This window comes from Dicentrarchus labrax, unplaced genomic scaffold, assembly GCF_905237075.1.
Source record: "Dicentrarchus labrax unplaced genomic scaffold, dlabrax2021, whole genome shotgun sequence".
Lineage (NCBI taxonomy): Eukaryota > Metazoa > Chordata > Actinopteri > Moronidae > Dicentrarchus > Dicentrarchus labrax.
Window position 1 is genome coordinate 18,708,405 of NW_026136705.1, and position 23,014 is coordinate 18,731,418.

The window sequence follows — 23,014 nt, forward strand, 5'->3', positions numbered from 1 at the left end:
GTGTGACGCCTAGAAGCGAGTGCCATATACTGAGTGCATTAATGGAGTGAGTCCAAGTACTGCACAGAATTACTGAATCCTTTCAAGAAGTTTTTTCCTTCTTGCCTGGGTCCAGACCTTTGAAAATGCCCACTCCTCCGAGTTGACTGATTCTGGTCTGGCAAAGGGATTATCCAGTGAACACCGCGGGAGGGCTAACAAAATGCCAATTACTGCCAAGGGTGGGACAACCGGCACAACTTATTTGTCAAACTATGCACTGGAACCAAGGAGGGGTAATAACAATGATGGTGACCACTATAGACACTATCAAAGCTTTTTGGTTTTAAACATTTTAAAACACTCTTAAAAGCCCTGGTGTTCTGACGATTTATTCTGCCTTGCTTGATAAATGCTACCCTATAGCGAAAAACTTTAGCAGAGTCTAACCCTAAACTCTCAATGGGTAGCACATATTGACAGCAAAACCATTATGTTTGCATGGCAACGTATCTGTGTCGACTTAAAATTATGTTGGCTGTTACATTGGTCCCCCATGGAAATTGTCAGACTAAAGATGGAAAGAGTATCTCGTTTCTGACAGTTCTGTCTGATATCAGGCAATTTCCCTTCTTACTCAGCAACAGTCTGTCCATTAACGGCTGAAATGTCCTTCCATTAGTTCTAATAGTCAGTAGGCCTACAGCAAAACCACACAATGAGAGGAAATTGTAAATATTTCATTTATCTGCCGGTACGTTTCCACCAGCAACTGGTTTTATGCTAACACTGAAAGTCTTTCTGTATAAGCAGTAAGAGTTTGTTAATTGAATGTGTACTTCAATTATTATATTACAGTTTCTCACTTTGGCAATGAATGTTGAATGAATTGCCTTGTGTGTTTTCATACAGACTGGACATTTTTGCTGTCCCTGAACTGATTTTTTGGCTGCTTTCTTTCTCTTTTCTATTTGTACTTGTCACTGGCCTACAGTTTCTATCAACAAACTAAGTGACCGAGCAAGTGAAAAAGAGATGAAATATTCAACAGATGATGAAACTGAGCTGTGTGTGTGATCAAAAGGCTCTGCTGAAATGCTCCTGGGTTTGTGATGGATCTTCCAACTGCACTGAACCAGGCTGTCACAGATTCAGAAACACATGCATATAAAGCGCTCCAACTATATGCACACACTCACACATTATAAATGCTCAAATCTTAGTCAGTAATATTAGTATTATGTAATGCTATGTATTTATTTAAAATATGAATGTGTCACTTTAAATTACAAATTACCCGATTACTTATGAACCTCCAGATGTCCCTTTAAAGCAACTCTGTGTAGACTAAGAACTAGTATTTTCTGCAATTTGGTACCCCAGTTTCAGAAAGCAACAGCTGTTTTTCTTTTTGGCTAGAAAAGTTACAATTGTTGCTGTAACACTTAAATAGGAATGTGATTACTTTAAAATTCTGCCCAAAAATGTATATTATCCCTAAAATACATAAAATATTTTAGAGTGCATGTCATGGATCAACCTTTACTTTTTGATAAGAAATCTTATGGAATCAGATTCCAAAAATTCACAATCAAGTTGAGTTGAGCTGATATAAACTTATTGTTTTATTTTTACATATAAAAGAATGATGTGTTATTAACCTAAATGTCCTGTATAATTAAAAATTGAGAGGAATGTTCTTCTGCACACACTAGTCTTTAATATATTCAATTGTACTTGTTAATGAAATAAATAGTGCAGGCTTCTTTTTTGTACACCTTTTCATGGCCTTTAGGAGCTTTTACGCCAGGTGAGTCATGGATGCTTTAATCAATAAGAAAAATGTGTCAATTTTTCCTACAGCTAGGGACAGAAGGGTAAGTTCTTGACTGCTAAATATCCAAGGGAACTCATGAGACAAAAATGACCAATGGAAAACTTGTTTTTCCTGTTCTTACATGTGTTAATGTGCTTTTAAAAAAAACTCTGTGTCATGTTACAGTACAGAAACCTCACAAAGGACTGTACTGACAAGTCCTTTCCACTTGGGGGAGATGTCATTATAGGATGGATTTCCAGCTCTCTGCTTCCTCTCTGCCAATATTTCAGCATGATCTAGAGGAGAGTGTGACTGTGGGCAAGAAACAGGGTGACACACAGGGCTAAACAGGATTTAAATTCATCTTAGAGGATGGAAAGCTGACATGCGAATGGAGGAGGGGTATTTCATTAATTGCTGACTGATAATACATCATGACCTGTAGGTGTTTATATGTCTGAGTCAGTGAGTGTGCATCTATTGTGTGTTTTGTGTGTGTGGGGATCTTCAAGGAGCCTCAAGCGGGCGGGGAACAAAAACAAAATCAATAGCCGGTTGGTTTAAATTACTGTAAATTGCAGGCTGGGCTGAATATGTGCACCGTTCTCAAGCTGTAATTTTTTTTTTCTTAAATGCTAAGATAGCCTCATAGACAGGAAGTTGTCAGGGAGGAAGCCCTGTTAGAGATGGCTCAGCGTTCTGCATGCTGCTGGGATCAGAGAGGTCATGTAAGTTCATAAAGAATGAGTAAATGTGTTTTGTTTATATTATTCTGTTGATCACATATATTTATTGGTTATATTTTAACAAGAAAAACCCATATGCATATGTATTTATTATGTAAGAAACAAAACAGTCATCTATACCTGGGTACCTATGGTCATCTTTGTTCATCCTCTTAATTCAATGAATCCACATCCCCATGGGACTCCTGACCTGCATGTCTTTAGTTAAGAAGCATGACTGTTCACAAGTCAAGCCTGTACACGACGATGTTTCGTGATGGATTCTCCCTTTGAAGCTGTATCAGATCTGGCTTCAACACAGGAGATGAAGACAGCTGAGGGAGAGGTTGGGACCAGTGGAAGATTTGAGCCGTTAAGCGACGAACACGACAGCAGGGAGGATGGAGGGGGAAAAAAGAGGAGTTGAAGCTCAAATAGCAGTTCCAAGGGAGGAAAGGCTGGTGGAAATGATGAATCCATGTCGTAAACGTAATGAGGAGGAGAGTGCTATCACAGGGGACAGATGATAAAAATACAGCCAGGCTTCTGTCAAGCAAAGTGTAAACCTATCATCTATACAGATTCATCACCATGGCTCTTTGAGTTTGATTTACAGCCTTACTTTAAAGCCTATTCAAAATATTTCTTTCAATTGAACTCAACCATTTTGTTGCCAAATGTCCCAGGGACACATATTAAAGGTGTGTTTACTGCTGTGTGTGTTAAGGTGTGAATGTGAATGACATTTAATTAGTTACTATAACTCTTGATTCCTTCACATGAATTTACTTGTTTCTTTTTTCTTTCAGCCATGATGGGAATTCCAAGTGTGTTCCCCTCTTAAAATTGTCTGTTAATCTTAGATGCATGGGTCATACAAATCTAATATACTTTTAAAGGGACAATCCAAAATTGGAGGACATGCTGTCATTTTAAAGTGTAGAACAATTGAAAGTTTGAGTTACAGGGTGTCCTCGGTGCACTAGGATGTGATGGTGGTAAAGAAAATCATGAGAAATTCATGTGAAACATCATGAGGGAGGGGGAGGCAATAAGCTCATGCTCGAGTCAGAGCTGGAGGGAGGATTTTGACTTAAGAGAAGGGTGTGTGTGTGGGGGGGTGACAGCAGGACATAATGGTATGGAAAAGACAGTGAGGCAGTAAAAAGAGAGGTGGGTGGGTACGGGTGTGTTTTAGAGAGAGAGAGAGACTTGTTGGTATAAAAGCTCCCTCTCTCACTCGCACTCCCATATCTCCTGTGTATTTTTTGGGGGGTGAGGGTGTGTGTGTGTTTGTGTGTGTGTTTAAAAGACAAGAGGAGTGTGTATTGGTGCCCTTGCATTTCAGAGGACTGATAACTCCCCAGGATGCATCAGCTGCTAGCGGTGACTTTAGTGCTGGTGACACTCTGCTCTCTAGGGAGTGTGGATTCTTCAGCTTATGACAAGATAGTCAGCCACAGTCGCATACGGGCCAGGAAGGAAGGGTAAGGAAATGGGACTTGGGGAGGATTGAGGAAAGGGTGGCGCCTGTAAAATTTAAAGAACAGTGTAAAAGTTATTGGCTTTCTTTTCTTTCTTTTTTTATTTACCAAATAACTAGTGATTTTTCCCATCCACATCAACCTTTTTGCACTTTTCAGTAGATGTGAAAACATAATGTGCATGATTAGTAACAATATGGCAAATATGTATTTATGTGAAGTGCTGCCTATGTCAGATTTTATACTTATGTTTTGAGGTGTTTTTAAATCACATAAAGCGCTCGATCCTGATTTGAGAATCAGGTCAGCCACATTGATGAAAATATTGATTCAAGCCGTAATGGAAAATTCAATATTGTCTTTCACATTTATTCACTCCTCTCCTGTAAAAATGTGCCCGATTTGGTGTTTGAAACTGATTTTGATTTTAAAATTTTCATTCATGTGTAAGGAAGTTCATTTGCATCTTAGAATCAGCTGCCATTAAAAAATTGTGATTTCAAAATACTTGAATACTGTTTTAAAGTATTAGTTTCAAATTATTGGGTCTTCAAACAAAAAGAAAGTAACTATTGTTAAGAAGAACTGTGCATACACCTGGGCATGTATAAATTATGTTTTTCTTTACCTGCATGTACCCCTCCCTGTGTCATTAACCTTCACTCAACAACCCACCTCTCATGTCTTCTTATCTCATATTCCTTCTTTCTTCACCTTACCTGTCTGCCTCCCCTCCCCTCTTCCACCCTCACACACTCCCACAACTTGCCTCACCTGCCCTTCCTCCCACCTTTGCGTCTCACGTTTTTTTGTCATTCCCTCATCAAACCTCCCCGCCTCCTTCCTCTTACAGACCCAATGTGTGCGCTTTGCAGCAGGTCATGGGGACTAAAAAGAAGTACTTCAGCACATGCAGGAACTGGTACAAAGGCTCCATCTGCGGCAAGAAGGCGTAAGTCTTGAATGGATTGAATTACTTTGTGCTTTTATTTTATTTTAGCTTTTTCTTTCATTTGCACAGATCCCAAATTGCCTCACCCAAAGTGCAAACCACTCCCAGCTTTCACACATTCTGACAGGAGTATTTCATAATTTTATAACAAGCCAAACTAACATCAAGTACTAAGTGCTAAGTGCTAAGTGTCTGTGTCTTAACATGTGGGTGGATTTCCCTCCATTTATCTCCACCTGGTCCCCTATGTGTGAAACAGCCAAGGTCAGCTTTCCATGACCCCAGTTTTCTGAACCCTCAGGCTCTTTCCATCTCAATTCATCTGACCACGTAGTTGTCTCTCTCTCTTCTCTGAACCTTCACAAACACACATTTTAAGATGTCTTTGTAAAGATTTCCATGTTTAAACATGGATAAAGAGAAAAATCCACCCAAGCTGTAGCATATCATTCTAGTTTTTCATAGAGCTTTAGCTCAACATACAAACATCCCTTTACAACTGCATTTCACACTCTCAGTGTCCTACATATAGATTATTTATATATACAGCAACTATCTTTCTTTGTCATCATCCACCCCTCCCCTCATCTCCAGTCTGGGCATGTTATATAGCCTCCAGGCCTGGGGTTCACTCCATTGTTGGCCTGTTGATGTTGTAAACTCTTCTCAACAGTGATTGATGCCTCATCACTTCCTTTCTGACACAGTTTAGGTGCTCAGGTGCAAAAACTCAGGCTATACGCTTCTAGTGTTTGTTTGCGTTTGTGTAAAATGGAGGATATATTGCAGCTCTAGTCTCACCAGATTTGTTTTCTTGGCATAGGTTGTGGTAACTATATTTGTGCTGCTAAAATGACTTTAATAGTGCTGAATTAATTGTTTTTTCCAGGTTGAAAAACACCAAATTTGAACATCATAAGCTGAAATGTCACCAGATTAGATTTGGGGGCTTTTGCAGGACATATAATATCAGAGGTTGTTGTTGTTGGTGGTGGATTGTAATGTTTTCTTGTGACATGAAGTGTAGAATTGATAGATATAAGACTAAAAATATGAAATACATTGATGTGTTGATGGAGTGTAAGGCTCGAATGGAGCTGCTTGCTGCCTTGTAGGTGACTAGAGTGTAGCGGGAGATTAGAAAAAAAAACCTGCACACTCTTTCTCACTTACTCTCTATTATCATAGACACATATGCACATACAAGAACACAGCACACATACACACACTCTTTCTCTTAGTCATGCAGTCAGCTGTAACACCTGCAGCTGTGTTAGGATAAGCCTGGAAATAAATGATACATAAATAAATGAGAAGGGATAAAGGATTGAGTCCAGAAGTGAGTCATTTTCCCCCAACACGGCACAGCGATGGATTATACTGAGATAACATTACATGGATTAACAAGAACGTACACAGCAGGAAGGTAATGATGGTATCTGAGGTAGCAAACAAGTTGAATTGTTTTTGTCTCTTGGATTGCTAATGCACCATAAAAATATATTTCCTTTTATTAATTCCATTATATTGTTCACCTGACAATATAGTTTGGTGTGTGGTGCTTAAAACAAGTTCAAAGAAGTTTATTAAGTCGGTTAGGTATAATAGGATTTTAAGATGAGATTGTAATTATGAATGAATAAAACAATGAAATATTTTACACATTAAACGTATTCCTTCTGAAAAAAAAAATTGTCAAGAAAACATGAATTCATCTACATTTAACTGTATTGACTTTTAACAAATTGAGAGTAAAATAGAGAAACATATCATGATTTATGGGAACATAAACCATCAACCATCACTTTGCTTTGTCTGTTAAAGCACTTTGTAAACTCTGTTTTTAAAAGGCATTAAGAGGTAACCAGATAGCGTACCTGGTAGAGTTGGTGCCTCATGTACCAAGGGGTCCTTGCTGCAGCAGCCCATGGTTCAACTCTTACCTGTGGCCTTTTGCTACTTGTCATTCCCTCTCTCTTCCCCCTTATTATACATATATTCATCCAATATACAGCAGTAGGTATTCAGATTTTCCATCTTTAAGTAACATGGCTTTAAATAAAATATAAATCTGTCTGTGGTCACACTGGGGACATTGTTCAGCAGCATTGGAGGAAATCCACCCAGCTGTGGTTTTGTCTGAGTTGGATTTGGCACTGATGAGAGATTAGGAAAGGGTGTTTGAGTCTTCAGTATGGCTATTTCGCTGCAGGCTGGTGTACAAACAAGTAAGTGTTTAAACAGGCTTTGAAGGTTCAGCAGTTGAAGTAATACCAGGAATGAATCTAGAAACCACTATTACAAAGAACAACTTGTGTTGCTATGAATTCAACTTCAACTGTGTTCTTCTAATTATCCAACCTGGAGTTAAATGATACCATGGAGATTTCTCAATGCATTTATTTCCACAAAGATCTCTGAACAAAGTGAGTTACAGGCGGTTCAGGTGGAAGCAATTTCCTTTAAAGCGATGTGCTGTAGGTGACAAACACCACATGCAGGGAACAGAGGACAAGAGGTGCTTAAAATCAAGTTTATTTTGATTAAACCATAATAATGTCAGAGAACTGGTAAAGCATTGGCATAATTTAAGTCCATTCCAGTGTATGTAAAAAAGAAAATGTTGGCACAGTATTCAGGAATCCACTGGCACTGAATTAAAAAACACTTGAGGACAAAAGAGAGACTGTTGATTGTTGATTACACAACAGGAAAAAAACTGTAATGTTTTTATCTGATGCCAGACAACCCCTAGTACAGGTGTGTGTGTGTGTGTGTGTGTGTGTGTGTGTGTGTGTGTGTGTGTGTGTGTGTGTGTGTGTGTGTGTGTGCATTCATGCCCTGTGTTTGCACATCTGCTCATCTGGATGCCACATTTAGCTGGTTCATGCAATGACACTGCCAGAGGCCTGGTTGCAGTGCACTGGTTAGTTCTGTCTCTGGTCTATACTGCATCCATTATTCTGTCAGAATGCAGCCGGGGAGTGATGACTTCATACCTTCCTGACAGCCAACTGTGGTGGATATTTATGTATTATACATTATAACAATTACCGTCAAAGCAGAGAACCATTGCACTATTAACGACATGGTTATGTTCACAAAAATAGCAAATTCACAATATTCAGTATCAAAACACACATTTCCATAAACACAAATACTGTGTAAAGTGGATTAGGTTTGCCAAAACATGTGAGTCATTTTAGGGAGTTGAAGGGAGAAAGTGAGTGATGTTGTATTTTGTGTGTGCTTACATGTTTGAAGTGGGCTATGAAGGGAGTGATTTGCTCTTGCATAATATATCACTACTGTGTTCATTACTGAAAGGAAAGCAAACAGCTATTTGTTTTGGAGGTGAATTCTGTAGAAGCACAGAGTTCATATGAGACATAGTATTTCCATGGGAAAACAGAAAGCAGGAAACCTTAAAACTCAAGCCCTAAATGCAGTGAATGTGTAATCTTACCAAGCAAACCCTCTTTAGCAAGCACACTGAAAGTTCCACCTGGAACCCATGAATGGCTTTGCATTAAACCCCAATTAAACTTATTCCAGCGTTCAGGAACTCCGTAGCTGTTTCTCTGGTGGATCATTGTTGAGCGTCCAATGTTGACTCACAGCTAGTTTGTTTGCATCTTGGAAGATTTGTGTTATCTTGGGATGAGTCCCAATAAAATGTCTGCTTTGATTACTCTCTCTGTGGTTCATTTTCAGTATAACTCTACTCAAAAACCTAATTTATTCCTCCATTAAACCTAAATTTGGGGCTCACACTGTCAGCCTGCTCACACCTCATTCTGTCACTCATAACATTGCAATCAAGTGCAATGTGAACTTGAGGAACATGCAGCTGAACAGCTTCTATGTTGCACTTTTTTTTAGCAGGTCCTCTCAGCTTCCTGCCAGGATGTTTCTAATTATTTGAGCTCTGTTTTCACAAATGTTCATAAGCTGTTCCTCCCACTCCAAAATATACACGGGCAGGAGAAGTTGACTGTATATCAAAATTTAGTTTTTCTTGGAGACCTCCTTGGGAATAAGATTAATGGCCAAGGGGAAGTGCGGGGGGGGGGCAGACACCACTGTCTGGTTTTCATGTTAACACTTACAGTATCTAGATTAATATAAAGTGTACACTGTAAGACTCGGATTTCCTTAGGAAAGTAGTAGCTGTGAGTTTTCCGAGACTATGCCGGATTTGACTAATGTGACAGCCCGTAGAAATACTGCTTTACATATTTTATTCAACAATCATTTCATTTTTAAGAGAGATAGAATACTATAAAGGCTCACTTACTGATCTGTTTTTTTTATTTGCTTGGTTTATTACTGTTGTATGAGATATTATGTATACGTATATATGTTGTAGGTTCTGGCTCTCTTGAAGCAAGTATCATAGTCATGTCTTTCTTTCTGAGTCCAGTCCAGCTTTTTCTGTGATTGGCCTGCTGGGAGATGTGCACTCTCTGCCAGTTTTTTTTGTGGAAGCGTTTAATGTACCACTTTCATGTTAATGGTGTTGACTCTCCTTGACTTGTTTGCTTTTTTTGGATATTTTCTTACACCGTCACTTCTTTTGCTCTGACTTTCAAATGTGCTTTGCCCAATTATGGATTTGTTATTTGGTGAGTCCCTTCTTCATGCAGCCTTGCTCTCCTGTCTCAAATGTCTTCACCGTTCTCAGTCCAAGCACTCGTCACCCTCGACCATTACAGCTCCAGAGCTTTTTTTCTTGCTCTCAGATGTCAATTTGACTTGAATCTGGCAAGCTTCTTCTGTTTTCTCAACTTGTGTTACATTCACTCTGCGTCTCGCTATATTATTTGTATTTTTGTTGTTACAAAAACAGTGAATCATCTTTCTGACTGTATCTCCTCCAACACTATGCAAATCTTTCTGTTTCACATTCTTTACCTGAATATCAATAACTTGTGTTTTTCATGATAATTTAATCTACTGTATCACTCAAATGTTAAACGTGTTTTTGTTTTTTTGGAAGTGTGGTGCTTTATGAGTGCTGTCCTGGGTACATGAAGCTGGAGGGTGCGAGAGGATGCCCTGCAGGTACGTGACTCTCGCCACAGCCTTCTGATATTATTACTATCCCATGCACAGTGGGGTGGATTCATAGTCAAATGTTTAATTAACTTGTACTATCAGTCTGTAGCATGAACAATCCCTCTGCTACCCCCTTCTAGTGGCTCCCATTGACCATGTGTATGGTACGCTGGGGCTCATAAAGGCTACGACCACACAACAATACGCTGACATGTCAAAGCTGAGAGAGGAAATTGAAGGCAAAGGCTCCTTCACCATGTTTGCACCAAGTAATGAAGCCTGGGATCAGCTGGACCCTGTAAGTGGACTGGAGGTTTAATCATACTTACTCACAAACTTACTCCCCTTTAACTAATGCTGTGATTTCTCCAGACTATACGGTCTGCACTGGTGAGCAACGTGAACATCGAGCTGTTCAACTCTCTTCACTTCCACATGGTTAACCGCCGTCTTCTGACCAAAGAAATGAAGAACGACATGAGTGTCACTTCCATGTACAATAACCTGGGGCTCTACATCAACCACTATTCAAATGGGGTCAGTCATTTTACAGTTTAGAAATGCACAAGATTGCATGAATCCATGACTATTGTCAATAAAGAGAGTTCTAACTAACTGAACTGAATCTAAATTGTGGTCTCCTCTCCGTGAAGATTGTGACAGTGAACTGTGCAAGGATCATCCACGGTAACCAGATTGCCACAAATGGTGTGGTGCATGTCATTGATCGGGTCATCAGCGCTGTGGGCAGCACCATCAAGGAAGTCCTGGATGTTAACGATGATCTCTCCTCCTTCAACGTATGTAAAATGCACAACACCCTAAACTGATCTCTGAAAATGGCCAAACAAAATTGTGTCTGACTAAATGTGCTTGAAGTAGAACATGTCTAATGAAACTTATTTAAACTTGTTTGAATCTGAAAATGCTATATGTGAGACCCACTGTGTTTTTATCCAGGCGGTGGCATTGACTTCTGGTTTGATGGACAAGCTGGACCAGCCTGGCCACTATACACTGTTTGCTCCCACTAACAAAGCCTTTGACAGACTGGGCCCAGGCTATCTGGAGCGTATTATGGGAGACAAGGCTGTTATTACAGGTACTTTGTACATGTGATACACTTACATACGCTACTAGCATATCATCCTTCAACTGATTCTGGTGAGGGCCAGTGCACTTAAATATTAAATATTAAATAACTTTAGCCATGCTGGTTTGAAATGGGATGGCTCTTGGGATGGCAATGTCAGCTGGACAGACTATCAATTCAGACTGAAATATCTCAACTGTTGGATGGATAGGCATGAAATTTAGTACAGACTTCCATGGTCCCTAGTTGATGAATTCTATTAACTTTGACTCCCCTGAATTTCCTAACGCTACTAGCAGATTTCACTTGTCACTTAAAAAACTAATCATATCAGCCGTAGTTGTACTTTGTTTTGAATGACCAAGTCTTTGACCCTGATTGCAAATTGATAATGGTGAACTGCTCAGCATCAACATATTAGCATTGTCATTGTGAATATATTACCATACTAACATTAGCATTTAGCTCAAAGCATCACTGGTTGAGGGTTTGGTCAGTTGACATCCCAAATTAATTTGCCCTGAAGTGAACTTAAATCATGCCCACAGTTTAGGGTTAAATGAAAACTACTAATGAAACCATCTTGCAAACTCCATTCTGCAAATTCCTACCAAAAGGATGTCTAAACTTAGATACCCATCAAATAAAGACATACTCACACACAAACATGTCCACAACCACACAATGAAAGGGGGAAACCCATGTCTCCAATGTGGTAGCTTATCTACATAACTGCTGAGTCACAGGCCTGCCAGGAATCTCTATCGGCATGAAGCCAGTTTTTGGTGTCCTCAGTGAGTGGCTCCCTCTGGGAACACAATATAACCTCAGATAAATTCTCAGACACTTGGCAAACAGGCTTTGCTGACCAACCATGTAAGAACAGCCTCCAAAGTAAAGATGATATAGAGTCTTGGGCCTTGTTTCTACAAGGGAAGGTTTGGACCACAGAGTAGTTTGGCCCACAGTACGACACTGATTGTAATTGAATTTTTGTGGGTTTGGAATGGTTTTTCATGCTGTCATTGCATTGCTTTAGCAGGCCAGTTTTGCTTGCTTACTTTGACAGTTGGACTCAGTCAGGGTGTAATCTTATATCTTAATCTTGACAGACATGCCAAAATATTAAGAGCTGAAAGAATATGTACGTGTTTCCGTACATATTACATATTGAGTAATGATCTCAGCTGCGAACTTGGATTGCGTAACCAGATTACACAAATAACTACAGACAACCCAGAAAGTCTATAAAAGGGTGCAATCTGATGAGTGACTTTTTCTGTTTCTCTCCCTTTGTCTCTCTCACGCTACGACTCACCCACTCAGCACTGGCAAACTACCACCTGTTGAACAGTGTCCAGTGTTCAGAAGCAATCATGGCAGGGTCAGTGTATGAGACAGCAGAAGGCAGCACCATAGAGATCGGCTGTGACGGCGACAGTCTGACAGTCAATGGCATCAAGATGGTGCTGAAGAAGGACATTGTTGCTACGAATGGTGTCATCCACCTCATCGATCAGGTGCTCGTCCCTGACTCAGGTAAAACACATCTTGAATTTTAATCCAAATTCTGCTTCAGCAAACATTACCTAATGAATTTACAATTAACAAATTATTTTGCTATATATTTACCAACATGTGATGTTAATCTGATTTATATCAGCCAAGGAAGGGAAGGAACTGTTGGGAGACCTCCAGAGCACTTTCAGTGACATGGTGTCCGAATTGGGCTTAGCCTCTCTCTTGGGTCCGAAGACAGAGTACACACTCCTTGCTCCTGTCAACGCTGCCTTCACTAGTGAGTTTATCTCCAAACAAGTTCTTGTGGGAATCAGATAGGCACAGTGAATTCACCTTGAGTAAGGATGTAAAAGAGAAGTCATATTTTTTCTTTCACAGATCAAAATATATGATTACTCATTTCATATTATTCACGACTAGGACTTTGTAAGGCATGCACATATTTTATATTACATGTTTTATCAAGACTGGCATGTAATATTACCCAAGTCATTTTAAAACTGTAACTTTTTTCTGTGTTTGTCAGCCGAAGTGATGTCAACAGACCAGAGCCTACTGAGATTAATTTTGGAAAACCATATTTTGAAGCTGAAAATCACGCTGAGTGAGCTCTACAATGGACAGCTGCTGGAAACGCTGGCTGGCAAACTGCTCAGAGTCTTCATTTACCGCACTGTGAGAACTATGTGTGTGCTTGTGTGTGTATTGTTGCATCAGGGAGTTAAACAGTCAGCAGTCAGGAAGGAACAAGAAAAAAGGATAAATAAGAAGTGATGGAAAGACAATGGAGATTGTCGGCTACCATAGTGGAAATCTGAAAGCCATTACCGGGCCCCTTAACAAGTGTTAACATGATTTTGCTGTCTTTCAACTGTAAACAAATGCAATAAAACAGCTAATTAGTCCAGCTCTTGGCAGATTAAATGTGTTCCACTCTGGTGGTTCAGATATTAGAAACAGCTGGTTTCATTTCCTCACAGAATTTCTTCTTTTTGATTGATTGCAATCAAACAGGACAGTGTGACAGTCCCCCTACCCTAAGCTAAACAGTTACCAGATTTGTACAGTGACTTTAAGACCTGTAACCCTGTTCTCTAAATGTGCTTCCTTTGTTAGGCTGTGTGCATAGAAAATGCATGTATGCAGCGTGGCAGTAAAGTGGGTAGCAATGGTGCCCTCCATGTTATGAAGTCCTTCATCAAACCTGCCGAGAAAACAATGTATGAGCTCCTGATTGCTGACGGACGGTTCAAGTAAGAACTACTACTACTTTTACGTTATTTGTTGCTGTAGGCTACTTGTTTCTACATTAATTATCAATCAGATCAGACGTAATCATTGTTTATCTGTTGTTTTGAATGTATTTGTTTTCCTGACTTTGAAACACTTGTAGCATTTGTAAGATTAAAGAGACACTACGTAACTTTAAAAAAAAATGAAATAACAAAATCTTACTCTTACAACTGAAAGGTTGAACTCGCAACAAAACACGTTTCTCAATTCGACACACTCAGGAGTTTTGCAGCTACAGCCATACTTGGTTTCTCATAGACAACGTAAACATTTCAATGGTTTTATCAATGCCATACCAAAGTATCTGATGTGTGGAAAATTAGGTAGACACTGAATATAAATATATATACCTATATACACATCTGTACATACATTTACTGGGACATGTACTCATTTTTGTAAAGCAGTTTGCCATACCCACCCCACTATGGAAAAATGTTACATAAGGGATAGGCTCAACAAAGTACAACAAAAACATGAGGAGACTGAACACAGAAATTAAGTGGTGGTGTAAGGAGAATATTAACGTCTTCACAATAAAATAAAATGCCTGATCATACACATTTCACTGTTTGTCATATGACAGATATTGGCACTAGTAGAGGCTGATGATGAATAACTGAGGAAGCAGATGTGTGTGAGATGAGACCACACAAGTACACAAGTCTCACACGGATTCCAACCTGAACTCCATAACACACTGCCAAACCCATAATCCTCCTGTTTACTATTAAAAAACACATGACAGTTTTTTGGTCCAAATGCAACATATAATCTGGTCTCCTAACACCCCAAACTCATTGTGCCATTGTACGCTTAAATGTTATTTTCCTACATTCCTAGTTTTTTTTTCCTAGGCTTCCTTTCACTCCTACAGTACTGTATGCTGATTGTGTATTGATAACTTTCTTCTTTCCCTTTTCCTAATTTTATTTGAATAAATGTAGGATTTTCCTGTCGCTGATGGAGACAGCCGGTCTGACTGATTTGCTGAAGCAGGAAGGCTCCTACACCATCTTTGCACCAACTGATGATGCCTTCGATGGCCTCAGTAGAGAAGACCTTGCTCTGCTCAAAAGTGAATAAACACATTTTCATTTCATGCATCTCCCTTTTGAAGATTGGGGATTGCTGTCAGGATAGTATGCTGTGATTCAAAGCTATATAATGCAGGGTGAGGAGAGAAATATATCAAGGATATTAGCCCTCCTGTACAGTATGAAAATTGTGGTTTCCTTGTGATTGACAGGTGATCTGAATGCTCTGAGGATCATTCTGCTGTACCACTTCAGTAATGGAGTCTTCATCAATGGAGGATTAGAGGGAGGGGTTACCAATCTGCTCAAAACCCTCCAGGGCAACAACCTGCAAGTTATATCTGTATGTACAATCAGCCATAATTTTAGTCTGTGTTTGTGTCCTCAGAGCTCCTATTTCTACACCAACAGATGCATCAGTATCCAACAAATCCATCAAATCAAGAATGTTGTGCAACCATTATTATACCCTACAAGCTAGTTTGGTGGCAGCTAGATTTAAATTCCTTCCCAGTTTTAAATGAAAAGGGCATTCTGGGAAATGTAGGACATTGCAACTGAAGAAGAAGCAGAGAAGGCCATATCTGAGGGTTGATTCTTCCATTAACAGCATATTTGCATTAGTATTAAGTTAAAATGACCACACATAACCACTTTCTTTTCCTTTTCTCAGAGCCTCCATTGTGAGACTTAAACCCAACCTTTCCTCACATTCTCATTTAAACAATAGCATCAAAGAGCCAGTGCTAATCTTTTACTTCAAAGCTGGATATCTCTGGAGAAGGGCCAGAAGTAATAAAAACCTGGCTTCCTGTCATGTCTATCAACGCCTGCTCTCTATATTCACCTACCACTCCCCACCTCCCACTCTGATGCCCTCCACCTGCCATTTTCTTCTGTCTGACTTACTCTTGCTTGTCAGTCTTCATGTTGGCCTTATTATCTTTTCACCCATTACCTCAATTTTGCCCTCCTTCCCTCCCTCTTATCATGCCATCAGATCAGCCAAGGTTTCATATCAGGGCTAGAGGACTTTCTTAATGGACACAGGGAAGTTTGTTTTGATTTAGAAGGTGGGTGGGGGAGAGAGGAAACCTATCCCTTACTGTACTTACTCATGTCCACTCTCAGTAACCTCCACAGAGACAATTAAGTTTCAGGAAATTAATCATGAATAGGATTCCCAGATCTCACTTCGAACAATGGAGCACACTGCCTGGGATTCCTATTAAGTCTTAACCCAATTTAACCAGATGGTTTGTTACACAGAATCATAGAAGTTGTTGTCGGAAAATGTTAAGAAAAAGGACTTTGACTTTTCAAAAAATAATGTAGTCAAACTCTTACGGAAGTCAGTCACTTGAAGAGCGCAAACATCTTTTCCGTCGAGGAAAGCTTTCAGTACCGTTCATTACTTTTTTTCAATGAAGAAACACTCTTCAGTTCTGATACAAGTGATGCTAACAGCATACACTAACCTTTATGCACCCACCCTCATGGCTGCCAGTACTGTACAGTCTCACCCATACCCTGTCTTGGTATGTTTTTTTTTTTAGGCAGTAGCTGATGTAGATCACACAATATGAATGTGCCCTTCAAAAATAGATATACATTGTTTTTCTGTTTTTCCCAGGTAAACAACTCTATTCATGTCAACTCTGTCGATGTGCCAGACAGTGACCTGATGGCAACAAATGGTGTGATCCATGTGGTGAAAAATGTTCTCTATCCCGGAGGTGCAAACAGCATAAATTATTATACAGTACTTTCATACAATGTGTACTCTGTGCTGGGATGCATTATATTATGTTCTTATTACTTACAGACCTTCCAGTGGGCCGCCAGGACCTCCTGGTCCTCCTGAAGAAACTGATCAAGTACATCCAGATAAAGGTAGAGAAAGAAAAAATAACATATGTCTGAATATGCATAGATCAAAGAGAGATTTTATGTTATTATGTATATTTATTTATTTATGTTTTTATGTTTGTGTGTCTTATACTGTCAATTCTGTTATGCCTTCTGTTTTTTAGTTTGTTTCTGGATTTTCTTATGCTGAGATCCCACTCACCTTCCTCAGTAAGTTTCTTTAGTGCCACTCTCATTGTACTGTATGACATGTGGATATTATTGCATCTGCAACAACTTAAAACTATTTGTGTTACTTCACAGAGAGGACCATCACAACTACACATTACATTGAAACAGGTAACTATTACTAACTGTATGATTAAAAGGCAAGTTTTTAATCTGTCATGGTCATACAGTATATGTAACATTAGTGGTGATTACAAGAGGCGGACTGCCTTTTAAAGGAATTCATGTTCTCTGTTCAAAGATGAGCCTTTGTTGTTAAAGTGAAATCCAACCTGCAGTCACAAGAATATTACATCCATGTTATTGCTCCATTCAGTCCTCCTCCATGGTTCTCTCTTTTGTTCCTCTGATTAGCCACTCTCACTATTGCTTGGACGAAGTCCACTTGGACCTCTTGACATATTTAATCAGCTCTTTTAAGGATGAGGTAATTAGGCTGTCAAAGCATAACAGGGTCAGAGACCATAGAGGACTCTTGGATGCTGTTCATTAAGTTGGGCTGAGTCTAGTGCACTTCCCCGCAGATGGGAGCATGCCTTGATATATTGGGTAACATAGGAGAGATTAAGTCTAACTCTTCAAAGGTAATTAGGCTTATTACATGGACTATAGAGCTAAAGCTCAAAGGGATTGGATTTTTAAGGGTTTAGGGGCTGCAATTTTATGCTATAAATGTATGGAAATATAAATTGTATACTTGATAAAGCTATTAAGATTTCTATGTTCTACAATTTTTTGTCATTGTGTCATTAGGTTTCATGCTGTAATCACTCTTTGCTTACAAGTAGGCATCACTTTGTTTTATAGGTTCTGTCTTTGTCTTTTTTAAAGAGAGGCATAAAGAGGGAGAACGAGAGGGATTAACAGAAATATCTGCAGATTTATAATGCACCATTATACATTCTTTTCATGAGATTGAGTAGTAGAGGTACTAAAAGTAGAGAAACTGTGTTGTAATACCATCTGGTGTATAATATCACATTGCATAATGGGTCCTTGGACATGATTGATGAGGTAACCTTAACTGATGTACTTACTGTATATAAAGACTTTTAAATTAAAATGGCACTGACTTAAATTCCCAAAAGTTCTAACTTTGATATACAAGACTTCAAAAATAAGATACATGTGGCAGTAAAACCATGCAGAATACACATGCACACAAACACATAACATAAATGCATAAATATATAGTGCATCATTATATTATCGTTACTGCTTAGATATTAGGTGAAATAATCGATCATCTAGGACATGTATGGCCTTGTATTGGTATATGTTCACAAAGCAGCCACAGTTTTAAGCATAAATTACTTACATCTCTTTATAACTTAGTTTGACAAGAGTCTGGCAATGATTACCAGCCTAGGCCACATAGCAAGAGATTTCAGGTCAGAGATTAGAAACCCTCTGATATAGACATACATCTGTCAGCTTTCATCTCTTTATAGCTCATATAAATACTGTCACATTAAAAAATCCTCGCTCAGAAGCAGATCATGTAAAAAAAGTGAAATAATGTTCCTGGCGGAAGTTTGACATTTTTCATTGAACCTGATTCAAAAGATGACTTGTGTTTTATAGACCTGACCATGAATGAGAATTCATTGACTGGAGAAAAATGTGTTAAAAGTTTATGTAGTGTCACATTTTCTCCTTTTGTATAATTTTCAAATCAGTAGACAAGCCTCTTTGTACCAATACCTTTAAATGGTATATGATATATAAACATGTATGTAATGTGATGCTTCAAACTCAACCAATAGAGGAGAAAATTGAATTTGTCCATAGAGAGCAGCTCACTTGACCACTGATTATTAAAGCCTTTCTTTTTTAGTGATGCAATCTAATATCCAACACACATCAGCCTCCATTTGTTCTGCATGCTTTTATCACTTCACATAAGGTTCCTCCAGCCTTCTTTTTTGCTCATAATAGGGAGAATGTGGGAGTGTTTTAAATGTAACCTTTCTGTCTGTCATTCTTAAGAGATGTTCATGTTACCTCTCCCTCTCAACAGTCCCTGATGTAACAAAGGTGACCAGGATCATTGAGGGTGAACCCACTGTAACTAAGGTTACCAGGGTCATCGAGACAGAACCGACAGTAACTAAGGTGGTCATCGAGGGCGAGCCAGTGATCACTAAGGTAACCAGGGTCGTCCAGGGAGATCCTTCCATCACAAAAGTCACCAGGGTCATCGAGGGAGATCCTTCCATCACAAAAGTCACCAGGGTCATCGAGGGAGATCCTTCCATCACAAAAGTCACCAGGGTCATCGAGGGAGATCCTTCCTTGACAAAGGTAACCAGGCTCATTGAGGGAGATCCTTCCCTCACAAAAGTCACCAGGGTCATCGAGGGAGATCCTTCCATCACGAAAGTAACAAGGGTCATCGAGGGAGATCCTTCCGTCACAAAAGTAACCAGGGTCATTGGAGGACAGCCTACCATTACCAAGGTTACAAGAGTTATCGAAGGTAAAACATTTTAGAACGCTTAAATCAATCATATTTTGAGTGCAAATGAGAAGTTAGTAGATCAAATCTAGACCATACAAAAGTTTGGATTTTTCTGACTTGACACATTTTATTTAATGCAGGTGGAGATCTTGATGCAAGTGAAAAGACAATTACAGGTCAGTTTCTTTTAACCCTTGGAGAGCATGATAGTCTTTATCTAAGAACTTTCATGCATACTCTAACAGCTCTTTTAACAAATGCATCTAAGGTCCTGTTGACCATAGCATCATCATCATCTAATGTGAATTTCATTTCACATTGCATTTCATGTTTCCTTGGTGATCATCAATTAAGTCATTAGACAAATAATTTTCATGGTGTGCACCATTTTAGCCTTAAAGGCACAATTTCCATGATGTTTATGGATTATTTGTAGATCATAAAATGTATTTGGAAATCAAAATCAAATACCTATCCATGCTAAGTCACTAGCATAGTGCCACTGGTGGTTCAAAGACAAACCCAAATCCCAGGTTTATATCCTGCACTGCTGTGTTTAGTTAACTGCCAGCCAGAGTTTCTGTTGCTGCTTGGGCCTGTCTTTTTAGTGTCTCTACTTCCTGATCAGCACTCAGTATTGGCTTATAAAACTAAGCATCTACTGTACATCTGACTTAAAACAACACATCAAACTGGTTGAGTCGTTTTATCCAGTTTCACTATTAGCTCATTTGCAGCAAACCAAAAAGGCTATGCACTAAAGGAAACTGCATTATGACACTATGTATAGTTGCTTATGTGGCGTCATTATTACCCCACAAAGACAAAAAACTAAATTTAGTATCTGCATTTGTTTCTTATTTTAAACAGTTCTACCTATATATAATATAGGTATATTTTTATCACATTCAGGTTTATGAAGTAGGCCAGTGACAGAAAAACAGAGCCAATGAATGTTTAGTGCCGGAGCACTTATGTTGCTTCCTGGCTGCTGTAATGTTGAGAATCACAAATCATCTGTAATAATATGCTGCACTAATGGACAGCCAGATATGTTTTACACAGAGAATACTCTGTTCCTTGAGATTATACAGCATATTATGGCCAACTTTGGACAGCCCCCACTCAAAACATCACAAGCTCATAATGGTTTATGGTGTTTATATAGGCTCTGTAACGATGTTACGGAGGAAGGAGGTGGTTTTTTTGCAGTCCATCTCCTTGTTAGGCACACATAGCTGCATGAAGATAAAGCCAAGTTTTTATACATGTTCTTTTTCTGCCCATGGTGCACCATGATTGGATGTCGATCTCACCACTTGTCCATCTAAATTTCATCTCTCTGTCAGTGTTCTTGTCTCTCGTGCAAGAATGGCATTGTTACGCATTCTCTGTCTAACATAGCTGTGATGTGTACATGTGAGCAGTGAGCAAATTCTAATGTGCCATTTTCGGTTGCTACAACTGCTTCACTGGTGTCTTGCAGCTTAGTTTATGGGCTAAGAAAAAGAATTTGATCTCTTTTTCTGAGTTGAGGGCCCCTTCCACACCTGTACTTCGCACCCTGTGCATTTGTGTGCAAATGTGTGTGTGTGTGTGTTCATAAATACTGCACATCTGTGCTTGACTTTGTGTCGGCGGTGGCGGAGGAGGTGTTTTACGGGGTGTATGTACCTGTCAGTCTGTCTGTCTGTCAGTCAGTACAGTTGCTAAGTCATTAAATGACTTTCAACACCCTTCTCCGCTGCCCGTCTGAAGGTGGAACCAGATACACCACGTCGAACGAGCCTCATATCATTGAGGGTAGGGTCTCCATACACAAACTCCTTATAACAAACAGGTTTCTTTCACGTTTGTGTCCTTTCTGCCTTGAAATAATCAAATGAATCTGTATATCATTCATATGTAAGATAAGTGGTTACTTCAAGGTGGAAAAGAATATGTGATGCATTTTTAAAGCTGATTTAAGTCCATACTTGATTTGTGTATGTGAGGCACAAATTGTCTTTGGATCTAATGGTTTTGTTTTGAACACTCAGGACCAGACTTCTCTAAGATCACCACCATCCACAGCAACCCAAATCTGATCGATGAGGAATCAGAGAGAATTACCAAATTAATTAAAGGTGAATGCTCATGACTTCAGATCTGCACAGATTTTGTTAACTACTTGAATGTACGTGTACCCAAATACAGTGATTGACTGTAACGTCTCTTCATTTTGCAGAGGGAGGTAGATTTGCTGCTGCCAGGAAAGCTCCAGGTGAGAGCACAGTTAGTTGATGACGCATTCATCAAAGCTAATTTTATTGGACTAAAAAGAGTTTGCCAGAAACCACATACTTACTGCAGGACTCACTTCCATTGTATCTACCCTAGAGTGCTTCTACTTGTTCGTCACACCTCATATTTTACTTCTTGTATCCATGCATTCAGTCATACCTCCAGTTCCCTCCATTAAGTCTGTCTCCTGTTTTACAGCTGGAATGAGGAGGAGAACAAGGCTGGTCAGGCGTCACCACAAGCCAAGGGAGTGAATCCAGCAGGGAGAAAACACCTTTGGGCTCACCGCAAAGACTGAATGCATCTCCAGTGCTCCTGGTTGAGCACTGGAGGACTGAAAAACTGTGGACTAATAGGGAGAGATCAGATCAATCGAGCTGTTTCTTTATTCAAACCCCAAATAAGAATAATTGTTTACTACACCACCTGTACACCATACAGTGTGTGATAAGCATAATGTGTTATAGTAATGCAATGACATTAGAATACCCTTCATGTAATTATTGTAAGTGTGAAAGGGAAATATGGACTTTTGCCGTGGGGTAGGTGGTGTGTAAGGTGAGGTGAAATATATTCTACCACTGAGAGATTTTTTTTTTAAAGGTTTGCTTTTTTAAAAATCATGTCACTTTGTATACTGATGGCTTGGGAAGATTTTTGTATGCTTTTTATGGTGCTCGCATTCTGAATGATGGATGCATTTTAATGAATACGACAAATGAAACAGTGTCAAACTGTGTTTTGCGACCATTAGATGCTGTAATGTACCTCTGTAAATTATCACATGGTAATTAAAAAATACAGTGAATTTTTATACTGTTTTTATTCATTACTTACAGTTTCCATGAGAGTCATGACTAAACCAAAATGTTTCATGCTGTTGAATGTGACCTTGACTTGTATATGTCCTTGAGCAACCAGGCTTCACAATCATATTTGCTTTTACCTAAAACCAAAAAAGTGGCAAATAAATGTGTAAATAAATTGTGCATGGTGACAAAGCACTAATTTCTTTTCATTTGTTTTCCATGTTCAAACATAGCTAATCTTCATTACACAGTACTATTGCTAGATTTCTGCATTTAAATAAAAAATACTTAAAACTTAAAACAGAGTCTTTGAAAATAACAGACAATAGTACAATAATAAAAAGAGAAGATTTTATATTGAAAACATCAGGATCTAACAGTAAGTAATTAGTTAATCTAAAAT

At 39.1% G+C, this 23,014-nt stretch overlaps 1 protein-coding gene across 3 annotated transcripts; it reads left to right on the forward strand.

The window, feature by feature from the left end:
• Window positions 1-3,757: 3,757 nt before the first annotated feature.
• Window positions 3,758-22,806, forward strand: postna (periostin, osteoblast specific factor a). Of its 3 annotated transcripts, XM_051400947.1 has the most exons (24): window positions 3,758-4,010; window positions 4,861-4,959; window positions 9,959-10,023; window positions 10,158-10,315; window positions 10,390-10,554; window positions 10,671-10,817; window positions 10,978-11,119; window positions 12,437-12,649; window positions 12,774-12,908; window positions 13,158-13,306; window positions 13,748-13,884; window positions 14,872-15,002; window positions 15,174-15,304; window positions 16,595-16,697; window positions 16,787-16,854; window positions 16,995-17,040; window positions 17,134-17,169; window positions 19,079-19,323; window positions 19,363-19,537; window positions 19,660-19,695; window positions 21,278-21,322; window positions 21,559-21,645; window positions 21,747-21,782; window positions 22,001-22,806. In XM_051400947.1, the coding sequence occupies exons 1-24, from the start codon at window positions 3,892-3,894 to the stop codon at window positions 22,054-22,056; spliced, it is 2,724 nt and encodes a 907-aa protein (XP_051256907.1). In that variant the 5' UTR covers window positions 3,758-3,891; the 3' UTR covers window positions 22,057-22,806. The 3 variants fall into 3 exon arrangements, with proteins under 3 accessions (XP_051256907.1, XP_051256906.1, XP_051256908.1); XM_051400946.1 differs by having other exon boundaries at window positions 3,759-4,010; window positions 19,079-19,537; XM_051400948.1 differs by lacking the exon at window positions 21,278-21,322 and having other exon boundaries at window positions 3,760-4,010; window positions 19,079-19,537.
• The last annotated feature ends 208 nt before the right edge of the window (window positions 22,807-23,014 follow it).

Bases quoted from the DNA above. Each gene is read 5' to 3' on its own strand.
- postna (XM_051400946.1), top strand. From the start codon at position 3,892: ATGCATCAGCTGCTAGCGGTGACTTTAGTGCTGGTGACACTCTGCTCT. The intron at 16,855-16,994 runs GTAGAGAAAGAA...TCTGTTTTTTAG, and splicing joins TCAAGTACATCCAGATAAAG to TTTGTTTCTGGATTTTCTTA. The intron at 19,696-21,277 runs GTCAGTTTCTTT...GCCCGTCTGAAG, and splicing joins AAGTGAAAAGACAATTACAG to GTGGAACCAGATACACCACG.